This window comes from Panthera uncia (genome assembly GCF_023721935.1).
Source record: "Panthera uncia isolate 11264 chromosome B3 unlocalized genomic scaffold, Puncia_PCG_1.0 HiC_scaffold_1, whole genome shotgun sequence".
NCBI lineage: Eukaryota > Metazoa > Chordata > Mammalia > Carnivora > Felidae > Panthera > Panthera uncia.
The window spans coordinates 44,117,837-44,141,037 of NW_026057582.1; the positions used below are offsets into that span (position 1 = coordinate 44,117,837).

At 38.5% G+C, this 23,201-nt stretch overlaps 1 protein-coding gene across 6 annotated transcripts in view; it reads left to right on the plus strand.

Annotated features, from left to right (window-relative positions):
• Positions 1-23,201, plus strand: part of GCH1 (GTP cyclohydrolase 1) — an 82,116-nt gene that overhangs the window by 27,535 nt on the left and 31,380 nt on the right. For 3 of the 6 annotated variants that reach the window (XM_049612758.1, XM_049612757.1, XM_049612759.1), the window contains 3 exons: positions 1,695-1,750; positions 15,321-15,352; positions 16,294-16,378. In XM_049612758.1, coding sequence (XP_049468715.1) covers positions 1,695-1,750; positions 15,321-15,352; positions 16,294-16,378 — 173 coding nt within the window. Of the gene's footprint in view, positions 1-1,694; positions 1,751-15,320; positions 15,353-16,293; positions 16,379-17,281; positions 19,681-23,201 lie in introns of those variants that run through there. The other 3 variants (XM_049612762.1, XM_049612761.1, XM_049612760.1) reach the window with 3 other exon arrangements.

The following is a 23,201-nucleotide window of genomic DNA, read 5'->3' on the forward strand; positions in this document are numbered from 1 at the left end:
CCCTCCTCCCCTCCTCCCCTCCTCCCCTCCTCCCCTCCTCCCCTCCCTTTGCCCCTCCCCTGCTCTCCAGTGTGCCTGCACTTAAGGGCTCAGGATTTTCAAGAAGGAGGGAACCTTTGAGCTTATCTTACTACCTTTTATTGTAAGTGAGGAATTTGGGCCCAGAAAGCATAGGCTTTGTCCAAGAAGACAGAGGAAGTTAGTGATTTGGGCTGGGGCTAGACTTACGAACTTGATCTGTGCTCAGCCTCTCACTATATCCTCTTACCTTCTGCTGTGATTATCTCTGTGTTTGTGTTCTTGCTAACTTTTAAAAAAATCTATTGTTCAGCAGTGTTTCTCTAAAATCGACATTGAAATGACTTAAGATCTTCAGAAAGATCAAAAGTAGTACAAACAATAAACAAATTATAGCTCTGCATATAAGTATAAAATTTCAAGTGGTACAGAAGATCTTAGCTCTGTGGGAAACTTTCAACTCTCTAATTTTTCTTTGAAATAGTCAGTTCAGGTGCTACTTTACTTTCTCCTTCTGCTGACCAGGAAGGTAATGAATTGGTATTCTTAAATTCCCAAAGCACAGTGCTAATAGATGAAAAATCACTAATTACTACTATATCCATTATTCACATGTACAGTAGATATTAATTAGGTGAGCGAATGCAACAAACGCTAGCGAACCATGATGCAAATGAATCTATACTTTTATATTAGGTTAATTGATTGCCTACAAATGGCCATTTACTTATTAGCCTTTTGTAGAACTAATGTGTTCCCATAATTTAATACTTGGCTCAAAGAGAGGTAACATGGACATATTAGATGTTAGTCAGTGACTTTTAAGATTACGGAATTGGCTTGGCCTCATAGTAGGTCCTATAAGAACTTAGATCTTAAGGTCCAGGTTTTGACAAGTCACATTTGTAGCTGTGTCCTTTATCTCCCATCAGGAAGATAGTATTCGCCAGCAGCTTAGAGATTGGGCCACCAACTATGACAAAGGACATGGAGACCCTCTTTATGTGCAGTGGGGTGGGACTTTTAAGGCCACTATGATGTGTGGAATGTCAGTGTTCACAGTTACAGTTTGGGCCATTTAAAGGAAGCTTTCCTGGCTACATTTTAATGTTGCTATAGGATAATTTGCACTGTCTTGAGAGAATGTCCCCTCAATAGAAGAAAGACTGGAAGAATTGTACCAAGAGTTTAACTTCACCAGGAAATATCAAGACTATATTTCAAATTTGTCATTTCATTAATAGTCATTCATATATTTTCCTTTTCCTGCACATCTGTAATTTTCTAAATGCTTTTGTTAGTCCTTCATTTTCTAAGTCTTAAAGCTTCTAGATTTTTTAGGTTGATTTATTTATTTTGAGAGAGAAAAAGAATGAATGAGCGGAGGAGGGGCAGAGAGAGAGGATGAGAGAGAATTCTAAGCAGACTCCATGCTCAGTGCAGAGCCTGACGTGGGGCTCGATCTCATGACTTTGAAATCATGACCTGAGCTGAAATCAAGAGTTGGATGCTTAACCAAGTAATCACCCAGGTGCCCCAAAACTTCTAGATTTTTTAAAGATACATTTTCATCGTGTTGAATTACATAATACATATACTGTCTTCTATTTCCTTATTTTATTACAAAGAAGCACTGGATTTTCAACTAACTCATGATTTCTGTCTCTTCTTTGAAGGTCCATATTGGCTATCTTCCTAACAAGCAAGTCCTTGGCCTTAGCAAACTTGCGAGGTAAGTATGTGTGGTGAGTAGGAAAACAGATTTGTAGGACCTGCCCTTATATGGCTAGAATCTCATAAGGCTTGCTTTCTTGACTGGTGTGGATCTAACTTGGAAGTCACATTACAACATAAAATTTATAGTCACAGAGACAAGCGTATTTGGAGGACCTGAGACACAAGTCCCTTTTATTCTCACCCATCACTGCCTTTCTCCCCCACCTTCCACAACTCTTCCCACTGGCACATCTTTGAAGTCTTAGTTCATACCTTTCTCTGTAGAGCCTGGAAAGGACCAGGATGCATTCAGTCCAGCCCCCCCATGTTTAAGGGTGGTTTACTAACAGTGGGGGGGGGGAGGGGAGAGGAAACCTGAGCAGGAGTCTAATTCCACTGCACTGTTTTCAGACTTTTAATCATACTACCATTTGGGGTCTTCTGCACCTGAGTATTTGTAGGCATCTTCTGGGGTCCTGCAGGGCCATCCATTCACTTCTGGTTTGATACCTCTGCAGGCACAAAACTGTGCTGTGCCTTCCTTGGCTTTCTCAGCAATATTCCAAAAATAATACCTACTCTCTTCTCTGTTTCTCTTTTCTACTACAGTCTTATTTTCCCTTCTTTATCCTGTGGGTTCATGCCTTTTAAAAAATTCCTTTACTACTATTTTTATTTGGGCTTTAGGAAGGAGAGGTAATATACAAGTACTGTCATCTATGTTTAAGTAGAAATAAACGTGACGATTGGTGTTCATGTATCTCTGATAGCTCAGCAACCAGTATTTTATTGCCCCTAAATATTCTTCTTTGTAATTTCTTTGTATGGAGTTAGTGAGTCCTGGGTATGGAGGAATGCTGGGAGGTGTGGTTTTGTGTGTGTTGGGGGAGAGTTAAGGACAAAATGAGGTAATAGGCGATGAACATACAATCAGGTGTCCCCCCACCAAACCAAGCTAAGTTTGGATAATTTGAGATTATAGTGACCATATCAAAATTGGAATAGGGGTGCCTGGGTGGCTCAGTCAGTTAAACATCTGACTCTGGATTTCAGCTTAGGTCATAATCTCACAGTTCGTGGGTTTGAGCCCTGCGTTGGGCTCTGTGCTGACAGGGCAGAACCTGCTTGGGATTCTCTCTTTCCTTCTCTCTCTGCCCCTCCCTACCTCTTTCTCTCTCTATCTCAAAATAAGTAAACGTTAAAACATTTGGAATAAATGAATCTTTGTGACCAAACTAACTATATATACTATGACTCTGATGTATTCCTGCTGCTTTTCCACTTAGACACTGGGATTCATCACAATCCTGAAATGGTGGTCCAGATCTTTTTCAATTCTGTGTTGGAATCTGTAAAAACCACGCTAGCAATCTGACAGCTGCTCTCCACAGCTGTTCTTTTTACTTTGTTTTCTCTTCCACTTTCTTACTCATTCCTCTTGGGATTAAGGAGAAAGTAGGTAGAAGAGAGAAATTTAACTTCCCTGGTTTCTGACCTCATTCCTGCTTAGCACTCTCCATCAGACAGGGCTACTTGGTACCATGAAAAGATGTTATTATGTCATAGCTGTAACTGCTTCACTGCAGTAAGGCTCTTAACACAAATCCAGAAACATCTTGCCACCTTTTCAGTGATCTGTACCCAGTGGCAGTGCCGAGGGGTGGGTGGATGTTGGTGGTAATGGGAGGGGGCAAATAATCCTACTTTAATTTCTATTAGCAGCCTCCTCCCTAGTAACTTACTCCCAAATAATAAAGTCATGTCAACTGTGAAAGAAGTGTCTGTACTAAAATTGGTTATTCTTACTGTTTGATAAGCCACAGTCTAAGTAAAATCAGCTTAGTTTCTGTGCAAACCTAGCTGCAGGCCCAGTCTGCTGGTACCCTCCCTTTCAGCAAGACTGCCAACCCTATGCCTTTGCTATATGGAAACTTGGGCACTGCTGATGCTTGTGTTACCTCCTTTCCTAGTGAAATGGAAAGATCTCAAATAATTAAGCTTTTAGGAAATAATACAAAGAAGTTAATTATTAGCATGGGGTTCGTCTTTACACTAATAGGATTAAACTTAAGGGAAAAAAAGGAACATGAAACTAAAGAACAGAGTGTATGTTACTTTCAGATATTTGTAAAGAAAAATTTGATTGAAGAGTTTATTAAACAGGAAAGAAAGCTAAGATTTTTATCCAGTTTATTTCTTATAAGAAGTGGAATATTTAGGGAATGAAGAGTCATAAAGAAAGCTGAATGTCTTAGCAAAACTTCACTGCTCATTTTAATCTTGTATGTGAAGTTTGTTATATGCTTGCCTTTAAACGAATGACCTTTTAGTGCCAGGGAAGTCAAATATCAAACAGTAAAGCCTTAAGTAACAAGAAAAATGCCAGAAGTGAGTTGATCTGGTTTAACTCTAGTAGAATTCTAGAGTAAATGTAGTTTGAATAGATATTCCTTTTGTTGGGGCGCCTGGCTAGCTCAGTTGGTAGAGCCTACCACTCTTGATCTTGGGGTTGTGAGTTTGAGCCCTGTGTTGGGTGTAGAGATTACTTAAAAATAAAATCTTAACAACAACAAAAAAAAGAATTCATTTTGTTGCTAAATATCCATTGAACATGTATTCATTTTCTTGCCTTAGAATAATTGAGTGAACATAGTTAAATCTTGAATATAGAATTGAAGTGCCTCGGGTTAGCTGTGGTTCATCTATTTATTGAGTATCTACTGTGAAAGGGTGCTCTGTCAGCCATGATGACTGCTAGAGAGAAGTGGGACACAACCACTGCCCTCACGGAGGGTGGGCAATATGAGGCAGCAGGTACCACAGAAATGCCTGGTTTGGAGCTCTGAGTTCAGAGGAGCCAAGATGACTGTGGCCTGGAAGGATTGAGGAGACCCAGAGGTGGAAAGCTGAGCAGAATTTTAAGGGAAGAGGGGCCCCTGGGTGGCTCAGTTGGTTGAGTGTCGGACTTTGGCTCAGGTCATGATCTCGAGGTTTGTGGATTTTGAGCCCCACATCCGGCTGTGCGCTAACAGCTCAGAGACTGGAGTTTGTTTCAGATTCTATGTCTGCTTCTCTCTCTGCCCCTCCCCCGCTCACGCTCTGTCCCTGTCTCTCAAAAATAAAATAAATGTTGAAAAAAATTAAGAAAGAAAGACCCAGAGGTGAAAAGCTGAGCAGAATTTTAAGGGAAAAGGGGCCCCTGGGTGGCTCAGTCGGTTATGCATCTGACTTCATCTCAGGTCATGATCTCAGGTTCGTGAATTCAAGCCCCACATTGGGCTCTGTGCTGTCTTCAGATCCTCTGCCCCCCTCTCTCTCTGCCCCTCCCCTGCTTACATTCTCTCAAAAATAAATAAGACATTTAAAAAAAATCCTAAAGGGAAGAGAAATTCCTTTGGGTATGGTAAATGCATAAGCAGAGGCAAGTCAATAGAGAGATTAACTGACAGAAGTAAGAGATGTAGGCAGGGATGACTGCAAGATCGTCAGAAAGGTAGGGTGGGCATTAGATTACAAGGAGGACATTATTTTTTCCTTTTTTCTCTATTATAAATGTTTATTTATTTTGAGAGAGCATGAGCAGAGGAGAGAGAGAGAGAGAGGAAGAGAGAAGCCCAAGCAGACTACGCACTGTCAGCTGTCAGTGCAGAGCCTGAGGCGGGCCTTTACCTGACAAAACAGGAGATGGTGACCAGAGCGGAAATCAAGAGTCAGATGCCCAACTGACTGAGCCACCCAGGCGCCCCTCTCTCTATTATAAAAATAACATACTTACCAGTTAAGCTTAAATACAAATGAGTGAGTAAAGGGAAAGCTTTCCTTTCTATTTCCATTACTCAAAGTTAAAACTAGACATTTCTTGTCTCTTGGCTAGAGATTGTCCTTCCAGAAAATTTCTATGCAAACACAAACATATATCACTTTAAGACTAGCAAAACAAAACAAAACAAAAAAGGGAGAGATCATATCCTACATTCTGTACTACAACTTGTGTTTTTTGTTTGTATTTTTTTAAGTAATCCCAAGGGTGGGGGGGGGGGGCTTGAACTCACATACCTGAGATCAAGGGTCAGTCACATGCTCTACTGACTGAGCCAGCCAGGTGCCCCTTTGTGTTTTTGTTTTTGTTTTAATTAAAAAACCTTGAAGTCCTTTGGACACCTTTTAGTCCAGAAAGCCTGACTCCCTTTTAATGGCTACATAGTATTTCTTTAATTGTTTAATATAATTCATTTAATCAGTCTTTGATAGAGAGTTTACAGTTTAAGACTGTTGTCAAAAGAGGAGGGCACCTGTTGGAATGAGCACTGGGTGTTGTATGGAAACCAATTTGACAATAAATTTCATATTTTAAAAAAAAGTAGAAAAAATGCTTTGGTGAACATGTTTTGTATAGTGTAAATTACCGAAATTAAATTGTTGGGTTCAGGGTAGCCAAATTTTTGCTATTACTAAATTGTTCTCTAAAAAAGAGCATATCAATTTATACTCTAATAATAGGTCAAAGGGTGTGTGTGTTTCTCCACTTTTGCCAACACTGAGTTTCATCACACTTTTTTTTTAAATTTTTTTTAATGTTTATTTATTTTTGAGAGAGAGACAGAGAGTGAGAGCAAGGGAGAGGCAGAGAGAGAAAGGGAGACACAGAATCTGAAGCAGGCTCCAGGCTCTGAGCTGTCAGCACAGAGCCTGATGCAGGGCTTGAACTCACAAACCATGAGATCATGACCTGAGCCGAAGTCGGCCATCTAACTGACTAAGCCACCCAGGCGCCCCTCATCACACTTTTCAATCTTTGCCAAACTGGTAAGTGGGATAGGGTACTTATTGTTTTAATTTGCATTTTTAAAACTTGCATTTTTTTAATAGAGTTTGAATCTTTATAGAAACTGCCTTCTCTAAGTTAGCCTTTGCTAATTTTTCCATTGGATTGCTTATCTTTTTATTACTGATTTGTATGAGCTCTTTGAATGTTAAACCAGTTAGGTCAGGTGCTGCAAATAATTTTTCCAGGTTTGTCATTTGTCTTCTGATTTTGTTCGATAATATCATTTTTCCATAAAGAAGTTTAAAATTTTTATGTAGTCATAAACTCATGTTTTTGGGTTATTTTTATGGCCTTATTTTTATATTTAAATCTTCACTCCATCTGGAATGTATTTTGGTGCAAGGAGTGAGAAGGAATCCATCCATTGCTGTTGTATGCTCACTGACCTCCTACAGCGCCCCCACTTCCCTCCTGTTACCATGCTGCCTTCTTGCTATCCTTGCTGCCACTCTGTTGGGCCTTGCATATGTTCTTCTTGGATTATAAAACCCTGAACTCCTCCTTGCCTCTAATCTCTCTGCATCCTTAAATCTGCTCTCATACACTATTAGGATGTACTTTCTAAAGTGTGGATTTGATGTAGCTCCCCATAGCTTTTAAGATAAAGTTCAAACTCCTTACTTTAGCTGGCAAGTCCCACTGTGATCCAGCTCTACCCTCTGCGGCTTTTTTTGCTCTTTGCTCTAGCCATGGTTGAGAATTTGCAGCCTGGTGACAAGTCAAGTTATATGAAGGCATCAAAAATACTGTTAAGATTTGCAAGGGTTAAATCATACCATCTACCTGCAAAGGTGTCACCAGATTACTTTCCCAGTTGTCATAGGAGGAGGAAGAGGAGAGAAAGCATAATGCAACACAGGAAACAGGACCTAACACAGATTTTATAAGTACCTAATCATGCCCCCTTTATTTAAAAAAAATTACAGGGATGCCTGTGTGGTTCAGTTGGTTAAGTGTCCGGCTCTTGATTTTGGCTCAGGTCATGATCCCAGGGTCTTGGGATTGAGCCCCTCATTGGAAGTGCAGAGCCTGCCTGAAATTTTCTCTCTCCTTTCCTCTGCCCCTCCCCCACTCATGCTCACTCTCCAAAAAAAAAAAAAAAAAAAATTACAAAAGCTGAAAATGCAAAATTTATCAACGGAGACAAGGTGGGTCCTCTTATATTGAAGTTTGCATAATAAAAGTGGTCATGAATCTTTTTTGTCAAATGGGTTCAAAACAGAACAGGAGCTAGATGAAATACATAGAGAAACTGACAAACTCCAAAGAAGTGAGTGGGAACACCAATTACCTCTCAATGTTTGATTGAGATGTACAAAAAAGGGTATACAAAGCAGAGTAATAGGATTTTGGTCACAAAACTAGCTGTAACTTAAAAAAAAATGAACAGACTATTGTGTACTAAGAAACTATATAGTAATAAATTATTTTTAAAAACCAACTATTTGGAAGTTAAATTTCTTTTAAATCCCTTTGATGTGATAGAAAATCATAATGATACAAACACTGTATGTCAGTGTGTGCAATTCAAAGTAAAAAACTGCACTTTGAAATTAATACCAATCCTCTTCAAACTCTTCTAAAAAATAGAATAGGAGGGAATACTTTCAAATTCATTTCTCAAGGCCAGCATTAAACCTGATATTGAAACAGAAAATTATACAAGAAAACTATAAGCCAATATCCCTGACGAACATAGATATAAAAATTCTCAGCAAAATACCAGCAAACTGAATTGAACAATACATTAAAAGGATCATACACTCTGATCCAGGGGGATTTATTCCAGGGATACAAGGATGTTTCGATGTATGCAGTGATAAACCACATTAACAAAATGAAGTATAAGTCATATGGTAATCTCAACAGATGTAGAAAAACATTTGACAAAATCCATCTGTGATGAAAACTCTCAACAAACTGGATATAAAGGCAGTGTGCCTCATAATAAAGGCCATATATGAGAAGCCCATAGCTAATATCACAGTCAATGAGGAAAAGCTTTCAGCTAATATCAGGAACAACAGAAGAACACCTGGATACCCTATTTCACCACTTTAATTCAATGTAGCATCAGAAATACTAGCCAGAGCAATACAACAAGAAAAAAGCATCAAGGTCAGAAAGGAAGAGATAAAACTGTCTCTATTTGCAGATGACATGATATTATATATAGAAAACCCTAAAGGAGCACCTGGGTGGCTCAGTCAGTTGAGTATCCAACTCTTGATTTCGGCTCAGGTTATGATCTCATGGTTCGTGGGATTGAGCCCCATGTTAGGCTCGGTGCTAACAGCATGGTGCCTGCTTGGGATTCTCTCCCTCTCTCTCTGCCCCTCCCTCATACATACTCCACACAATCTCACTGTCTCTGAAAATAAATAAATTTAAGAAAAAAACCTTAAGACTCCATCAAAAACCTGTTAGAACTAATTATAAAGGATACAAATTAATATCCAGAAGTCAGTGTGTTTCTATACGTTAACAAACTGTCCAAGAAATTAAGAAAACAATCCTATTTACAATTGCACCAATACCTAGGAATAAATTTTATCAAAGAGGTGATATATCTGTACACTGAAAACTATAAGACATTAATGAGAGAAACTGAAGAAGATACAAATAAATATCTCATGTTATTGGATTAAAAGAATTAATATTGTTAAAATGTCCATGCTACCTAAAATAATCTACAGGTTCAGTGCAATCCCTTTCAAAATTCCAACAGCATTTTCACAGAAATAGAAAAAATGATCCTAAAATTTGTATGGAACCACAAAGGACCCTGAATAGTCAAAGCCATCTTGAGAAAGAACAAAAAAGCTAGAGGTATCACACTTTATGATTTTAAACTAAATTACAAAGCTATAAAATCAAACCAGAATGGCAACGGCATATAAACAGACATATAGGCCAAAGGTATGGAATAGAGAGCTCAGAAATAAACCCATGCATATATGACCAGTTTATGACAAAGGAGCAAAGAATGGAGAAAGGATAGTCTCTTCAACAAATGGTACTGGGGGGGCCACCTGGCTGGCTCAGTAGGTAGAGTGTGTGATTCTTCATCTTGGGTTCATGAGTTTGAGCTCCATGTTGGGTGCAGAAATTACTAAAAAAAAAAAAAATCAATGAACTTTAAAAAATGGTGTTAGGAAAACTGGATACCTTTCTTATACCATACACAAAAATCCACTCAAAACGGATTGAACATAAGACCTAAAACCATAAAACTAGAAGAAAACATGGGGGTAAGCTCCTTGACAATGGTTTTGGTGATGATTTTCTGGAAAAGTAAAAGCAACAAAACAAATAAGTGGGACTGCATCAAACTAAAAGACTTCTGCATAGCAAAGGAAACCATGAAAAAGCAACCTACAGAATGGGAGAAAATATTTCCAAGTTACATAACTGGTAAGGGGTTAATGTGCAAAAAAATATAAAGAACTCCTACAACACAATAGCAAAGAAACAATCCAATTTTTAACAATAGGCAAATGAACTGAAAAGACATTTCTCCAAAGAAGTTATACATATGGCCAACAGGTAAGTGAAAGGTGCTCAATTTCACTAATCATTAGGGAAATGCAAATCAAAACCACAATGACATATCACCTCACATCTGTTAGCATGGCTACAGAATTATAAAAAAGAAACAAGTATTGGTGGGACTGTGGAGAAAAGGGAATCCTTGTACTTTCTTGGTGGGAATGTAAACTGGTGCAGCCTCTATGGAAAACAGTATGGGGATTTTTCAAAAAATTAAAAATAGAACTAGCATATGATTCAGCAATCCTTGTGGGTATATATCCAAAGGAAATAAAGATAGGATATTGAAGAGATATCTGTACTCCAGTGTTCATTGTTCTTACTGGGGGGAAAAAAAAGATAAATATGTGAGGTGATGGGTGTATTAATTGACTAGATGGGATTTTTCCACAGTGCATCATATATCAAATCACAGTCTACACTTTAAATATCTTACATACACTTGTAAATATCTTTATAATTTTTATGTCAATTATACCTCAGTAAAGATGAAAATTTTAAAAACCTGCACTTTGGAGATAAATTTTTAGCCACAAATGCTTTCATTATTAAATAAGAAAAACTACAGGGGCGCCTGGGTGGCTCAGTGGGTTGAGCGACTGACTTCAGCTCAAGTCATGATCTCACAGCTTGTGAGTTTGAGCCCCGCGTCGGGCTCTGTGCTGACAGCTTGGAGCCTGGAGCCTGCTTCGGATTCTGTGTCTCCCTCTCCCTCTGCCCCTAACCTACTTGTATTCTGTCTCTGTCTCTCTCAAAAGTAAATAAACATTTAAAAAAATTTTTTTTAAAAAGAAACACTACAAGTAAATTAAGCATCCAATTTTTTTTTAAAGAAAAAGAATTTGTAAAGCAAGCTTAATAGAACAAATGGGAAAGAAGAAAATCAAAAGATTAAATTAGAAAATTAAAAAAGAATAGAAAACATAAACCCAAAAGATCATACATCATAGATTGCTTAGAAGTCTGAGAGGAGAAAGATTTATACCCAGAAATGAGAGGCTATGTAACTAAAAGTATGTTTTAGAAACTTTACATCTTAATAAGTTAAAAAAAAAAAAAAAGATGGAGAAGGGAATGAACCAAGAGTTGGAAAACTTATATAGACTAGTAACCATTAGAAAAAGTCAAAGTAATGTGAGTTGGGTGGGAGGGAAAGAAGTGGATGGTCAATTTAATAGGCAGCTTCCAAGTAACCACTAATTCCAATGTTGCATAAATTATTCAGGTAAACCTGAAAAGCTATATAATTAATTTGATAAAGCTACCTATTCCTGGTAAAAGTCTGATAAAGCTAGCACTTAAAAAGATTATAGACTAATCTCACTTATAAACGTAGTTGTAAAAATCCTAAATACCAAAAACAAAAAAAAACCCAAAAAAACTCCTCTAACAGGCACAAGTATTGTTTTCATCATGACCCAAGGAGGTTAACTCCCAAGAACTATAGATTCTGGGAGTATGGTAAACTAGATGGTAATGATATCCCTCCTAGTATAGCATACTGAGATATAATGTGTGTGAACATTTCAAACATTGGTGGAAGTGTAAGCAATTCCAGTGAGAATTCACAAGAATTAGCTGGCACTGGAGTCAAAGTCAGGGTTCTGTCCTCCCTATCCCACCCCAAATTGGGAGAGATATTACCTGTTAGCTTTGTTCTGGGGAGTGCAAGAAAAAGAACCCATAACTATGTATTCACAAGGATTTGGGTTCAAAATTCACATCACCATGTGTGGTCCTCAGAAAATCCAAGGCAGTAATTTAATTTCAGAGGTTCCCAATGAGGTAGCCTTCCAGCACCTGGCAGAGACAAGTGCTCATTCTCTGATGCACTTTTATTTCAGCTTCAAAGAATTCCAAGGAGCATGAGTTCACCAAAAGTAAAAACAAAAACAAAAAAAACCAAACCTACCATGGGTCAGAGTCAGATGAAACAAATAGTCAAACAGGGAAGAGACTGAAGCTAGCAGATGCAGAATATACAACGAATACGTTAGAAAATAAGAGTACTGAAAGTTTGGCAAATTTTCAGAATTAGATTAAAAAAACAAAACTTCTGGGGCGCCTGGGTGGCTCAGTTGGTTATGCGTCTGACTTCGGCTCAGGTCATGATCTTACGGTTCGTGAGTTCGAGCCCCGCGTCAGGCTCTGTGCTGACAGCTCAGAGCCTGGAGCCTGCTTCGGATTCTGTGTCTCCCTCTCTCTCTGCCCCTCCCCTGTTCATGCTCTGTCCCTCTCTGTCTCAAAAAAAAAAAAAAAAAGGTTCTTCTTATAAAAAAAAAAAAAAAAAACTTCTAGGAAAAAAAAAAGTGATCATTGGATTGAAGCCCAATACAGTTACATTATATAGCAGGTTAGACACAGTAAAAAATAGTGAACTAGAAGAAAGGTCTGAAGAAAGTGCGCAGAATGTAACACAGAGGGCTAGGTGGAAAATATGAGTGAGAATGTAAGAGACATGGAAGACTGAAGAGGTCTAATATGTCCTTGATTGAAATTCCTGGAGATCACAGAGGTAATGGGGTAGGTGCAATATTAGAGAAGGTAATGGCTGAAAAGTTTTGGGGAGCACATGGAAAAAAACATAGTCTTTAGATTTAGGGACCCTAATGAATCCCAGACAGGGCAAATAAAATTAAACCCCCACCTGACACAACATAAAAAACCTCAGGGTACACATTCTGAAATGTCATAAAAGCAGTGGCAGAGAAAAATATTACCTAAGGGGGTAATGACAATTAGACTGATGATTGTTTGCTAATGGCAACGTTAAAAGGCAAATATCAGTGTCAAATTAGAATTCTTTCTTTTTAATATTTGCTTATTTTTGAGAGAGAGTGTGAGTGGGGGGAGGGACAGAGAGAGAGGCGGGGGGAGACTCAGAATCCAAAGCAGATTCCAGGCTCTGAGCTATCAGCACAGAGCCCAGCATGGGGCTTGAACTCACAAACTGCAAGATCATGACCTGAGCCAAAGTCAGACACTCAACCGACTGAGCCACCCAGGTGCCCCTAGAATTCTACTTTCAACAAATACCTCTCAACAAATTATCTTCAAGGAAGAGGGCAAAATAAAGATTTTTTTTTAATTCAGGGAAGCTATATGATTATTTTTAATGCTGAGAAGACAGAGATTCAATGCCTACTGCTTACTTAAAAATGAAAAATGGGGGCGCCTGGGTGTCCGACTTCAGCTCAGGTCACGATCTCATGGTCCGTGAGTTCGAGCCCCACGTCAGGCTCTGGGCTGATGGCTCTGAGCCTGGAGCCTGCTTCCAATTCTGTGTCTCCCTCTCTCTCTGCCCCTCCCCCATTCATGCTCTGTGTCTCTCTGTCTCAAAAATAAATAAACGTTAAAAAAATTTAAAAAAAAAATGAAAAATGAATAAACTAGGAATAAATTATAAACTGAGCACAGGGGCCCTGCTTATCACATAATCATACATGTAGAAGGCACTCAATTAATGATCTACATGAATGGCTTTCCTTTGGCAGGAGAGTGGCTATCTGCCAGAAACAGGCAGGCATCATGGGTGATAGCAAATGTTAGAGGCATTCCTGTTAAAGTGTAGAGCAAAATATGGATGCCTAATATTATCACTGTTGTCTAATGTTGTACCTGAAATTCTAGAGAGAAAGAAATGACTATGAGAAGGAAGACATTACTAATTTTTATTTTATTTATTTATTTAAAGTTTATTTTATTTTATTTTTTTAAATTGTTTTTAATGTTTATTTTTATTTTTGAGACAGAGACAGACAGAGCATGAACAGGGGAGGGTCAGAGAGAGAGGGAGACACAGAATCCGAAACAGGCTCCAGGCTCTGAGTGGTCAGCACAGAGCCTGATGCGGGGCTTGAACTCATGGACCGTGAGATCATGACCTGAGCTGAAGCCGGACGCTCAACTGACTGAGCCACCCAGGCGCCCCTAAAGTTTATTTTTGAGAGAGAGAGGGAAGGAGAGCACACGCAGCTGGCGAGGGGCAGAGAGAGAGGGAGACAGATTATCCCAAGCGGACTCCACACTGTCAGCATGGAGTGCGATGCAGGCTCCATCTCATGAACTGTCAGATTGTGACCTGGGCTGAAATCAAGACGGAGCCACCCAGGCACCCCAACATGACTAATTTTTAAATTAATGGCATCTCCTATTAATACAACAGAAAATAATCAGCTGGAGAACTGTCAGAAGAAATATATAGAAAGATTTGGTCCGGAAGAAATGAGACCTATCCAGGAGCTTGAATACCATCCTTCCTCAGGTTTTTGTTCAAAATTGAAAACATGTATTCCTTCAATGTTATAAATCTACTAGAAACACGAAGAAGAATCAGGGTGGCTCCTGCCTTCAGGATGAGTGGTAAACAGGGTGGCATACCCATTACTGACTTTATTGGCTGTAATGGATATAAAGGAACAACTTTTCAGTTTTATCTGAGCAGCATAGTGGTGGGAGGAAGAGCCATAAAATGCCTCATAGGTGAGGTGATCCTTAAATTGAGTCCAAATTCAGGACTAAAAAGCCAAATTTTGAAAAAAGATCCTTAACATGAATTGTTATCCTCAAATGAGTAATTCACATGGCCATCTTTACATTTCACAAGTTAGAGTGAAAGATGTTGAAAGTGGAAAATCCATCACTTGACAGATTGTGTTATAAGCTAAGATCAGGAGGCTTTTAATTTGGGGAGTTAATCGTATTGAGTGCTTATATAGATCTATCTTATAAAGAGATGTCTGAAGAAGTCTGTTCAGTTCTAATCTGATTATCCTAATAGGTTTAGTGGGTACAATAGTTGACAGTGGCCTGCTATTAATTAACAAATAGTCTTTTATTTTTAACTTGAACTTTAAGCTGTGATTAAACAATATGATTAATTAGAACACTTGAGACTTGGCCTAAAATTGATGACTTGGGAGCTCTAAACTTACGTCCCATTGTGTTTTTCCTAAGTGAATGTTCATCTAATTCTCTCTCTTTGGGGACATTGGGAAGTACCACTCTGTGTCATGCTTAGTGGTCTCCTCAAGACCCTCCCTCTTCTCATTTCCATTAGTTTTTGTATCTTTTCCCCTCTTAGAAGATTCAATCTCCTGCCCACACCCTACAATTGCTTCAATAAAGTCCTTTTAGTCTTTTGAAGAAGCCTTATGAATTCCACTTCAAACTAATTTATGATTAACTAAAACGATTCTTTCTTTTCTAGGATTGTAGAAATCTATAGTAGACGATTACAAGGTAAACTTTTAAACTTTTATTTACAGAAAAACATTTTTTCTCAAGGAAAAAGTATTTTTGGTTGTTGTTCTTATTTCAAGTAGAATACATGCGACTTACCAAAATCAAAACCTCATAGGAATATAAGATAGAAAGGGAAAGTCTGCAGTGTTTCAAGCCTCCAGAAGAAATCATTGATGTATTTGCACACTCCTTCGTATTTCATGCATCTACCAACATTTTGAAATCAATTTATTTTTATTATATTTTTAAATGGCCTCATATTGTATGTAATGGGCTTCACTTTCCCCCCCCCCTATTTTTTTTCACTTAACAAATAAAACATGTTTTTTTCCCTACATGCATATAACTATCTCATTGATTTTGCTGGCTGTTTAGCATTCCATTGTACGGCCATGCTGGGGCTTGATTTAACCATTTCCTGCTCTAATAGATATTTGAAAATTTTGTCAGTTTTCAAATAGATGCAGTGCTGCAGTGAACACTCTTAATGTGTTTTCAGAGATGAGTTGTTTATTCAGCACAGGAACTGCATTGCTTAGGTTAAATGGTTGGTCTCCAGCTTTACATACAATTCAATACTTGGACTGTAGTGCCTTTGTTAATCCTGTTGCGAGCTATTTGTTCATTTGCATGGAGGTGCTTGTTGTCAATATTCTGTTGGTCTCACTGCACACCTAAGAGACAGCTGTCATTCTTACCATTCCCTCCAGTGGTGCTGAGCCCCCGTCAGTACTTATTCTGCAGGTGAGGGAATTGAACAGCTGCCCCCTGTGGGCCAGGCAGCAGACAAAGCAAACTGGGAAAAGCTGGTGCGCCTTGGCTCTCAAACCTCACAGAAGTCTGCTTTTTAAGACTTCTGATATTCTAAAGACAACAAATACTCTAAAGACGGCTGGGTGTGTCAGACTCCTAAACCGAGCTTCTTGTCACACCCACAGTTCAAGAGCGTCTTACAAAACAAATCGCAGTAGCCATCACAGAAGCCTTGCGGCCCGCTGGAGTTGGGGTGGTGGTGGAAGCAACGTAAGTCTATGTTTGCCTTTCATAATGTCCTTGTGGTGCATGGAAGTGATATTTAGTGCTGCTCTTTTCCCAGCGCTGGGTGGTGGCACACAATTGACACTGTCCCATTTTCTGTCTCTGAGACTGAAGCTTTTTTTTAACCTCTTTCACTTACTGTGTTGTTGATATAGGAACCTGGGTACAGGAGACAGGCTTTGTTTTGTTTTTGGTGAGGGTTATGGAGGTGTAGGGAGTCATCAGTGTAGTGATTTGTGCAACTGTAGCATTTTATGTCTTCTCTTGATTTCTTCTTTAGCTCTTTGTTGCTCTATGCAGACTTTTCCTGATATTTTGTCACACGTTTTAAAAAATGGAGCTAAGACTGTGTGCACAGGGCACCTGAAGACACTTATTTAAGTTAGAATGAATTATGGGAATTGCGCACATCTTCTCCATTCTCCTGGCATGGCATGAGCTCTGTGCTGTGCATGCTGTCTGGCCTCATCAGGTTGCTTAGGCTCACTGTGGTCACCGTTCTCTGGATTCGCCTGGTGAGACCAGCATACTTCAGTATTTCTCCTAGCACCTAAGCTAGCATTGTGTTGTCTGGGTCCTAAAGACCGTTCAAGTGAAAATTCTGTATTTTTTATCCAGAAGTTGTTGTATTTCTGCGGACCCCTTGTAGTATTTTCACAAGAAAGAAAATTCCTTTTTTTCCCCTTCTGCTAGATGCATCAAAGACTCAACCACTGAGAAACTTAATGAAAACTTCAGGTCAAATCTGTCTAAGCAGTGATATTGGATACAGCTGGTAGCCGTGAACTCAGTATAATCAGATTTAACTTTTTGGCTTGCTTCTTACTTTAAAAACCAAACCAGCAACTGTCGATTTCTTTAAGCCACCTTTGTTGTCTTGTTTTGTAGACACATGTGTATGGTAATGCGAGGGGTACAGAAAATGAACAGCAAAACTGTGACCAGCACGATGTTGGGTGTGTTCCGGGAAGATCCAAAGACTCGGGAAGAGTTTCTAACTCTCATTAAGAGCTGAACTTCAGCGTGTGTCCTGTGGTTTGCAGATCGTGCCACTAGAAACATTGTTTGTCTGGTCTTAACTGTTTGTACATTCCGTTTCCAGTTGTTACAGATGTGAACTTTATCCCTTGTCACTAATTGTGTTTAATAATTATTTATAGCAATGAAATAAAAGTAATTAATAAAGGGGTGAGCCCTCTACTTTCTTCTTGCCACCTTTTAGTGGTAACTGTCAAGGAAACTGCCAAATAGTGTAAGTTACATGCACAAAACCACTGCCATTTGGATAACCATTGGGTGCTGGAAAGGAAGAAAAACTCAAGTATTTTGTTCAAATACTATGGTAATTGGGTTCATAAGCGTAGGAATTTTGGGAATGGGAGGAAATTATGGCCAATATACTGTTTTTTTCCCCCTCCCCAAACAAAAATGGTGTAGTGCTTAAAATAATTCCTGTACGGCATGCAGCATTGCTCTGCAAACACAAAGTCCAACAGGCTCCACCATAATCACATTTCATAAACTGCCAGGGCACTTTATTTTTTATATATTTATTTTTTTAACTGTCCAGTTATAATGTTAGTCATGAAAGGGAAGGTGGTAGGATATCTATGTTTTTGATTTTACTATGAGCTAAAAAGGCACGTTTCTACTTTCTGTTCTTTTTTAAATTCAAGTACAAAGAATTTGTTCCTTTTGTTTACGAATGTATTCCCATGTCAACATACAGGGATTTAGACATTTAACTCTCTGTGCCTTGATGCGAATATCACACCACTTAGAGTGTAGCTACCTTTGCCATTTTTTAAAAAGCCGTTATTTTATGAGACTTAAGTACCAACACTGCAAATAACTAGTCCTCACAATTTTACCTTTAGAAGTCTCTTGCAAGCTTACTTTGTGTATTCCTTGTAGATGCCTCAAAACTTTTTTTAAAGTCTTATCAAGTATTTTTCTATGTATTTCCAGAAACTTTTGAGAATGTCCATCATTTTCAGGTCTGCAGAACCATAGCTTCTGTGAATATGAAAGATGGCAGAATGAACTAACTGTGGACTGCATTGTGACCGATATCCAATGTTTAATGAAAGCTGCATTGTTGGTGCCTATGAAAATGCACTGTAATTTTCTGGAATTACTGGAACATATAGGAAGCCCCCATATTGGCTCCTCTTGTGGTCCCTGTGGGTCTTGTCTTCAGTGTAACTGTTCAAGTGGTATATAGGTCTTTTCTTCCAGGAAGCTGTTGCCTTATTAATGACTACCTGAAATTTCCTCCACTGGGGCAGTGTGGGCCAAATTAAAACAACAAAGAAAAACCCAACTCCCCTGCAAAAACACAACCACAGTCATTCCATGGAAAAGTCTCTTATTTGGTTGACCTCATGCTCTTCAGATTTATTCTGTTACCTTAAGAACTAATTGCAGTGCTTTCTTTAACCTTGATGGTCCTAAATCTGCCACTTTGATGTCATTTGACTTATGATGGGACATGGTGGCAGAAGTGCTGTTTATTTATTTATTTAAGTTTATTTATTTTGAGAGAGAGAGTGAGCGCGCATGCGCAGAGTAGGGGCAGAGAGAGAGAGAGAGAGAGAGAGAGAGAGAGAGAGAGAAAATCCCAAGCAAGCTCTGCTCTGTCAGCACAGAGCCCAATGCAGGGCTTGATCTCACAAACCCATGAGATCATGACCTGAGCTGAAACCAAGAGTTGTTTGCTTAACCAACTGAGCCACCCAGACGCCCCCAGAAGTAATGTTTAAAAAAAAAAATTCTTCCCTACTTCTATTTTCTATATTTTTCTATACTTGGAGTTTCTGAAATACAGTGTTAATTCATTCTGAGTTCCTTTAAAAAAATCTAATCTGATATAAACATTATCCTGCTTAATGTTTAGACATTTAAGAACTGGAATTAAGCACTCAACTCATGTTTGGTATTTTAAAGTAAAAAAAAGATGTGATTTGGAGGACCAAAGAAATTATTAGCTATAAATTCATCTTTCTGAGATCAATTGTATTCCTTTTTAATGAGTCTCTAACATTTCCTACAAGTGTTCTCATAAAGGTCTAATGTATCTACAGGCTATTGTCTTATTGGTAAATGCAAAGTAATAATCTTGTCTGTTTTACTCTAGTCTGCAGTACTTTAAAATTTTCATATCTGTGAATCCATTTTGGGGATTTTTAAGAATTTGATGCATTTAAGTACACTGTTCAATTGTTTGAATTTTATGTATGCGTGCATCTGTTCCTGAAGTTGGTTCTATTGAAATTATTAAAGTGTTATACCATAGTTTCTTGTGAAAGTAGTTTCTTTCTGAACCACTTGTATAGATATAACAATAGATTATTTTAATTGTATTCTCTTTTACCAAAGATACCCATCATAAGGGCTTCCCTCAGTCATCAAGCTATTAAAATATAAATCCCAGTGGCAGTAGAAATTAACCTGGGGTTCTCTGTCTTCCTTTGGTATTTGGTTTGGGTATTACTGTCCTCACCCTCTGGCTGGTAAGGGAAGAGGAGGTCTGGGGTAAGAGTGAGGAGTCTGAGTGGCCCTCATGTCCCTATTGTCCTAAATCTAAGTTTGAAAAACATCAGCCTCCTGAGAACTGGTGCTGTTTCTGTGTGGGAGCTGTTGGAGGAAGAGCAGGCTGGGGCAGGGAGCCAGGCAGTGCTGGGAGTGGAAGAGAGTTTCCCTCCTTCTTCTAGGGAAGAGCCTGCTTTGGACAAAACTTCCAACGAAGTGCAAAGGTTTTGCTGCCTCTTTTCTGTGTCTGGTGCCCTTGTCCATACCTCCTTTGGGGTTCTTCTCCCCATTTGCTGCTCCACCTAGGCAGAGGCCCCTGCCTTTCACTAATGTCCATGTGCCCAGATGCTGGGGCTCTGGAGTGGCCTGCTGCTCCTTCAAGGACTCTGTGGACTGTTGGGCAGTGAATCTAGCCACCCAATCTAGAAATGCTTATTGAAATACCACATTCCTAAAACCATAACTCAGTACAACAACGAGCTGCTCAACTAAGCCCAAGTTGCTGCCCCTGAGTTTTTTCACTTTTAAAGATTGGCTGAGTTCCCTGTTTTGTCGCTTAGGGAAAGAGCAGTTGCAGACACCAAAGGTCTTAGAGAATGCAAGAACACCTGGATTCACCCTGAAGGGCCTGGGTCCACTTGTTGATGGTGAGAAGAGGGAGTCTCAGTAGATGAGTTCAAGGCGAAGTATAAATACACGATAGCCGCCCCCCCTCCCCTGAGGTACCTGGTTTATGTTTATTTTAGTCTTTACTATGGAAAAAAAAACAGGGGCACCTGGGTAAGTCGGTTAAGCGTCTGACTTCAGCTCAGGTCATGATCTTGTGGTCCGTGAATTCGAGCCCCACGTTGGGCTCTGAGCTGTCAGCACAGAGCCTAACATGGGGCTCGAACCCACAGACCGTGAGATCATGACCTGAGCCGAAGTCGGACGCTTAACCGACCGAGCCACCCAGGCGCCCCAAAAATAATTTAAAAAAAGAAAAACCATACATAACAGTAGATAGTACATAATTACGTGACCCCCATGTACCCATCACCTAGCTTCAATAAGTCTCAACTCATGGCCATCTTGATTCCTCCGTTACCTCCCATCCCCGCTGGATTATTTCAAAGCAAATTCCAGATATTATCTCACCCATGAAATATTTGATTATCTAAAAGGAGAGGAATCACATAAAAAAAATCCATTATCACACACAAAAAATGATGCTTTAATATCAAATATCCAGTTGGCATTCAATTTTCCCTGATTGTCTCATAAATTTATTCATTGCTTATTTGAATCAAGCTACAGATGAGTTCCATACATTGCAATTGGTTGATCTGTTTTTTTTTTAATTGTGGTAAAAAACACATAAAATTTACTATCCTAACCATTTTTAGTATACACTTAGTAACAGCTATATGTACGTTGTTGCACACCAGATCTCTAGAACCTTTTTCATTTTGTAAAACTGAAACCTTATATCCATGAACTCTTTCCCCCTCCCCCCAATCCCTGGTAATCACCATTCTGCTTCTGTTTCTGAATTTGACTACTTTAGATTCTTCATATAAAGTAGAATCATGCAGTATTTGTCTTTTTGTGACTGGCTTAATTTCACTGAGCATTATATTCTCCAGACTCATCTATGTTGTAGCATATGACAGGGTTTTCTTCTTTGTAAAGGTTAAATAATATTCCACAATGTATATACTACATTTTTAGAATTCATTAATGTATTCATGGGCATTTAGATTGCTTCCACCTCTTGGCTATTGTGAATAATACTGCAATGAATATGGGTGTGCAAATATCTCCTCGAGAACCTGCTTTTTTTTTAACTTTATTATTATTTTTTTTTAATTTACATCCAAATTAGTTAGCATATAGTGAAGCAATGATTTCAGGAGTCGATTCCTTAATGCCCCTACCCATTTAGCCCATCCCCTCTCCCACAATCCCTCCAGCAACCCTCAGTTCATTCTCCATATTTATGAGTCTCTTTCGAGAACTTGTTTTTAATTCTTTTGGATATATACCCAGAAGTGGGATTATAGAATTTCTATATTCTCTCTATATGGTAATTCTTTAAAAAATTTTCAGGAACCTCCATTCTGTTTTCCATAAAATGGCTGTACCATTTTACATTCCTACCAACAGTGTACCAAGTGTTCTAATTTCTCCTCATTCTTACCAAAACTTGTTATTTTCCAGCTTTTTTGGTTTATGGCCATCCTAAGGGGGCATGAAATAATAGTTCATTGTGGTTTGGATTTGCATTTCACTGACGATTAGTGATCTTGAGCATCTTTTCATAAGCATATTGGTCACTTGTATATCTTCTTTGGAGAAAAGTCTACTTGGGTCCTATGCCCATTTTTTTTTTAATCAGGTTATTTATTTTGTTGTTATTGAGCATGGGAGCTCTTTATAACCCTTTATCAGATAAATAGTTTGCAAATAGTCTTCCCATTTTATAGATTGCCTTTTCAGTCTTTGCTTCTTTTGATGCACAGTTTTTAGGTTTGATGGAGTCCCATTTGTCTACTTTTACTTTTGTTGCCTATGCCTTTGGTGTCATATCCAAGAAATCATTGCCCATTTGAGCGTTGTGAAGATTTCCCTCTATGCTTTTTTCTAGGGGTTTTATAGTTTTAGTTCTCACGTTTAGATCTTTAATCCATTTTTAGTTAATTTTTGTGTATGGTGTAAAGTGTGGGTCCAACTTCATTCTTTTACAAGTGGGTGCCTAGTTTTTCCAACACCATTGTTGAAGAGATTCTCTTCCCCCATTGTGTAGCATTGGCACCTTTGTCAAAAATCATTTGATCATAACATGCGGATTTATTTCTGAGCTGTCTATTCTGTTCTATTGGTCTATATGTCTTCATGCTAGAACTACACTATTTTGATTGTTGTAGCTTTGTAATATGTTTTGAAATGAGAGAGAGAGTGTGAGGCCTCCGGCTTTGTTTCAAAATGGTTTTGGCTATTTGGGGTCCTTTGAGATTCCATATAAATCTATTTCTGCAAAAAAGGCCATTGGGATTTCATTGAATGTAGAGATTCTTTGGGTAATATGAATATTTTAATATTAAGTGTTATAATCCATGAACATGAGATATTTTTTCCATTTATTTATGTCTTTAATTTCTTTCATCACTGTTTTGTAGTTTTCACTGTTTAAGTCTTTCCCCATCTTGGCTAAGTTTATTCCTAAGTGTCTTATTTTATTTTATTTTGTTTTATTTTATTTTATTTTATTTTATTTTATTTTATTTTATTTTATTTT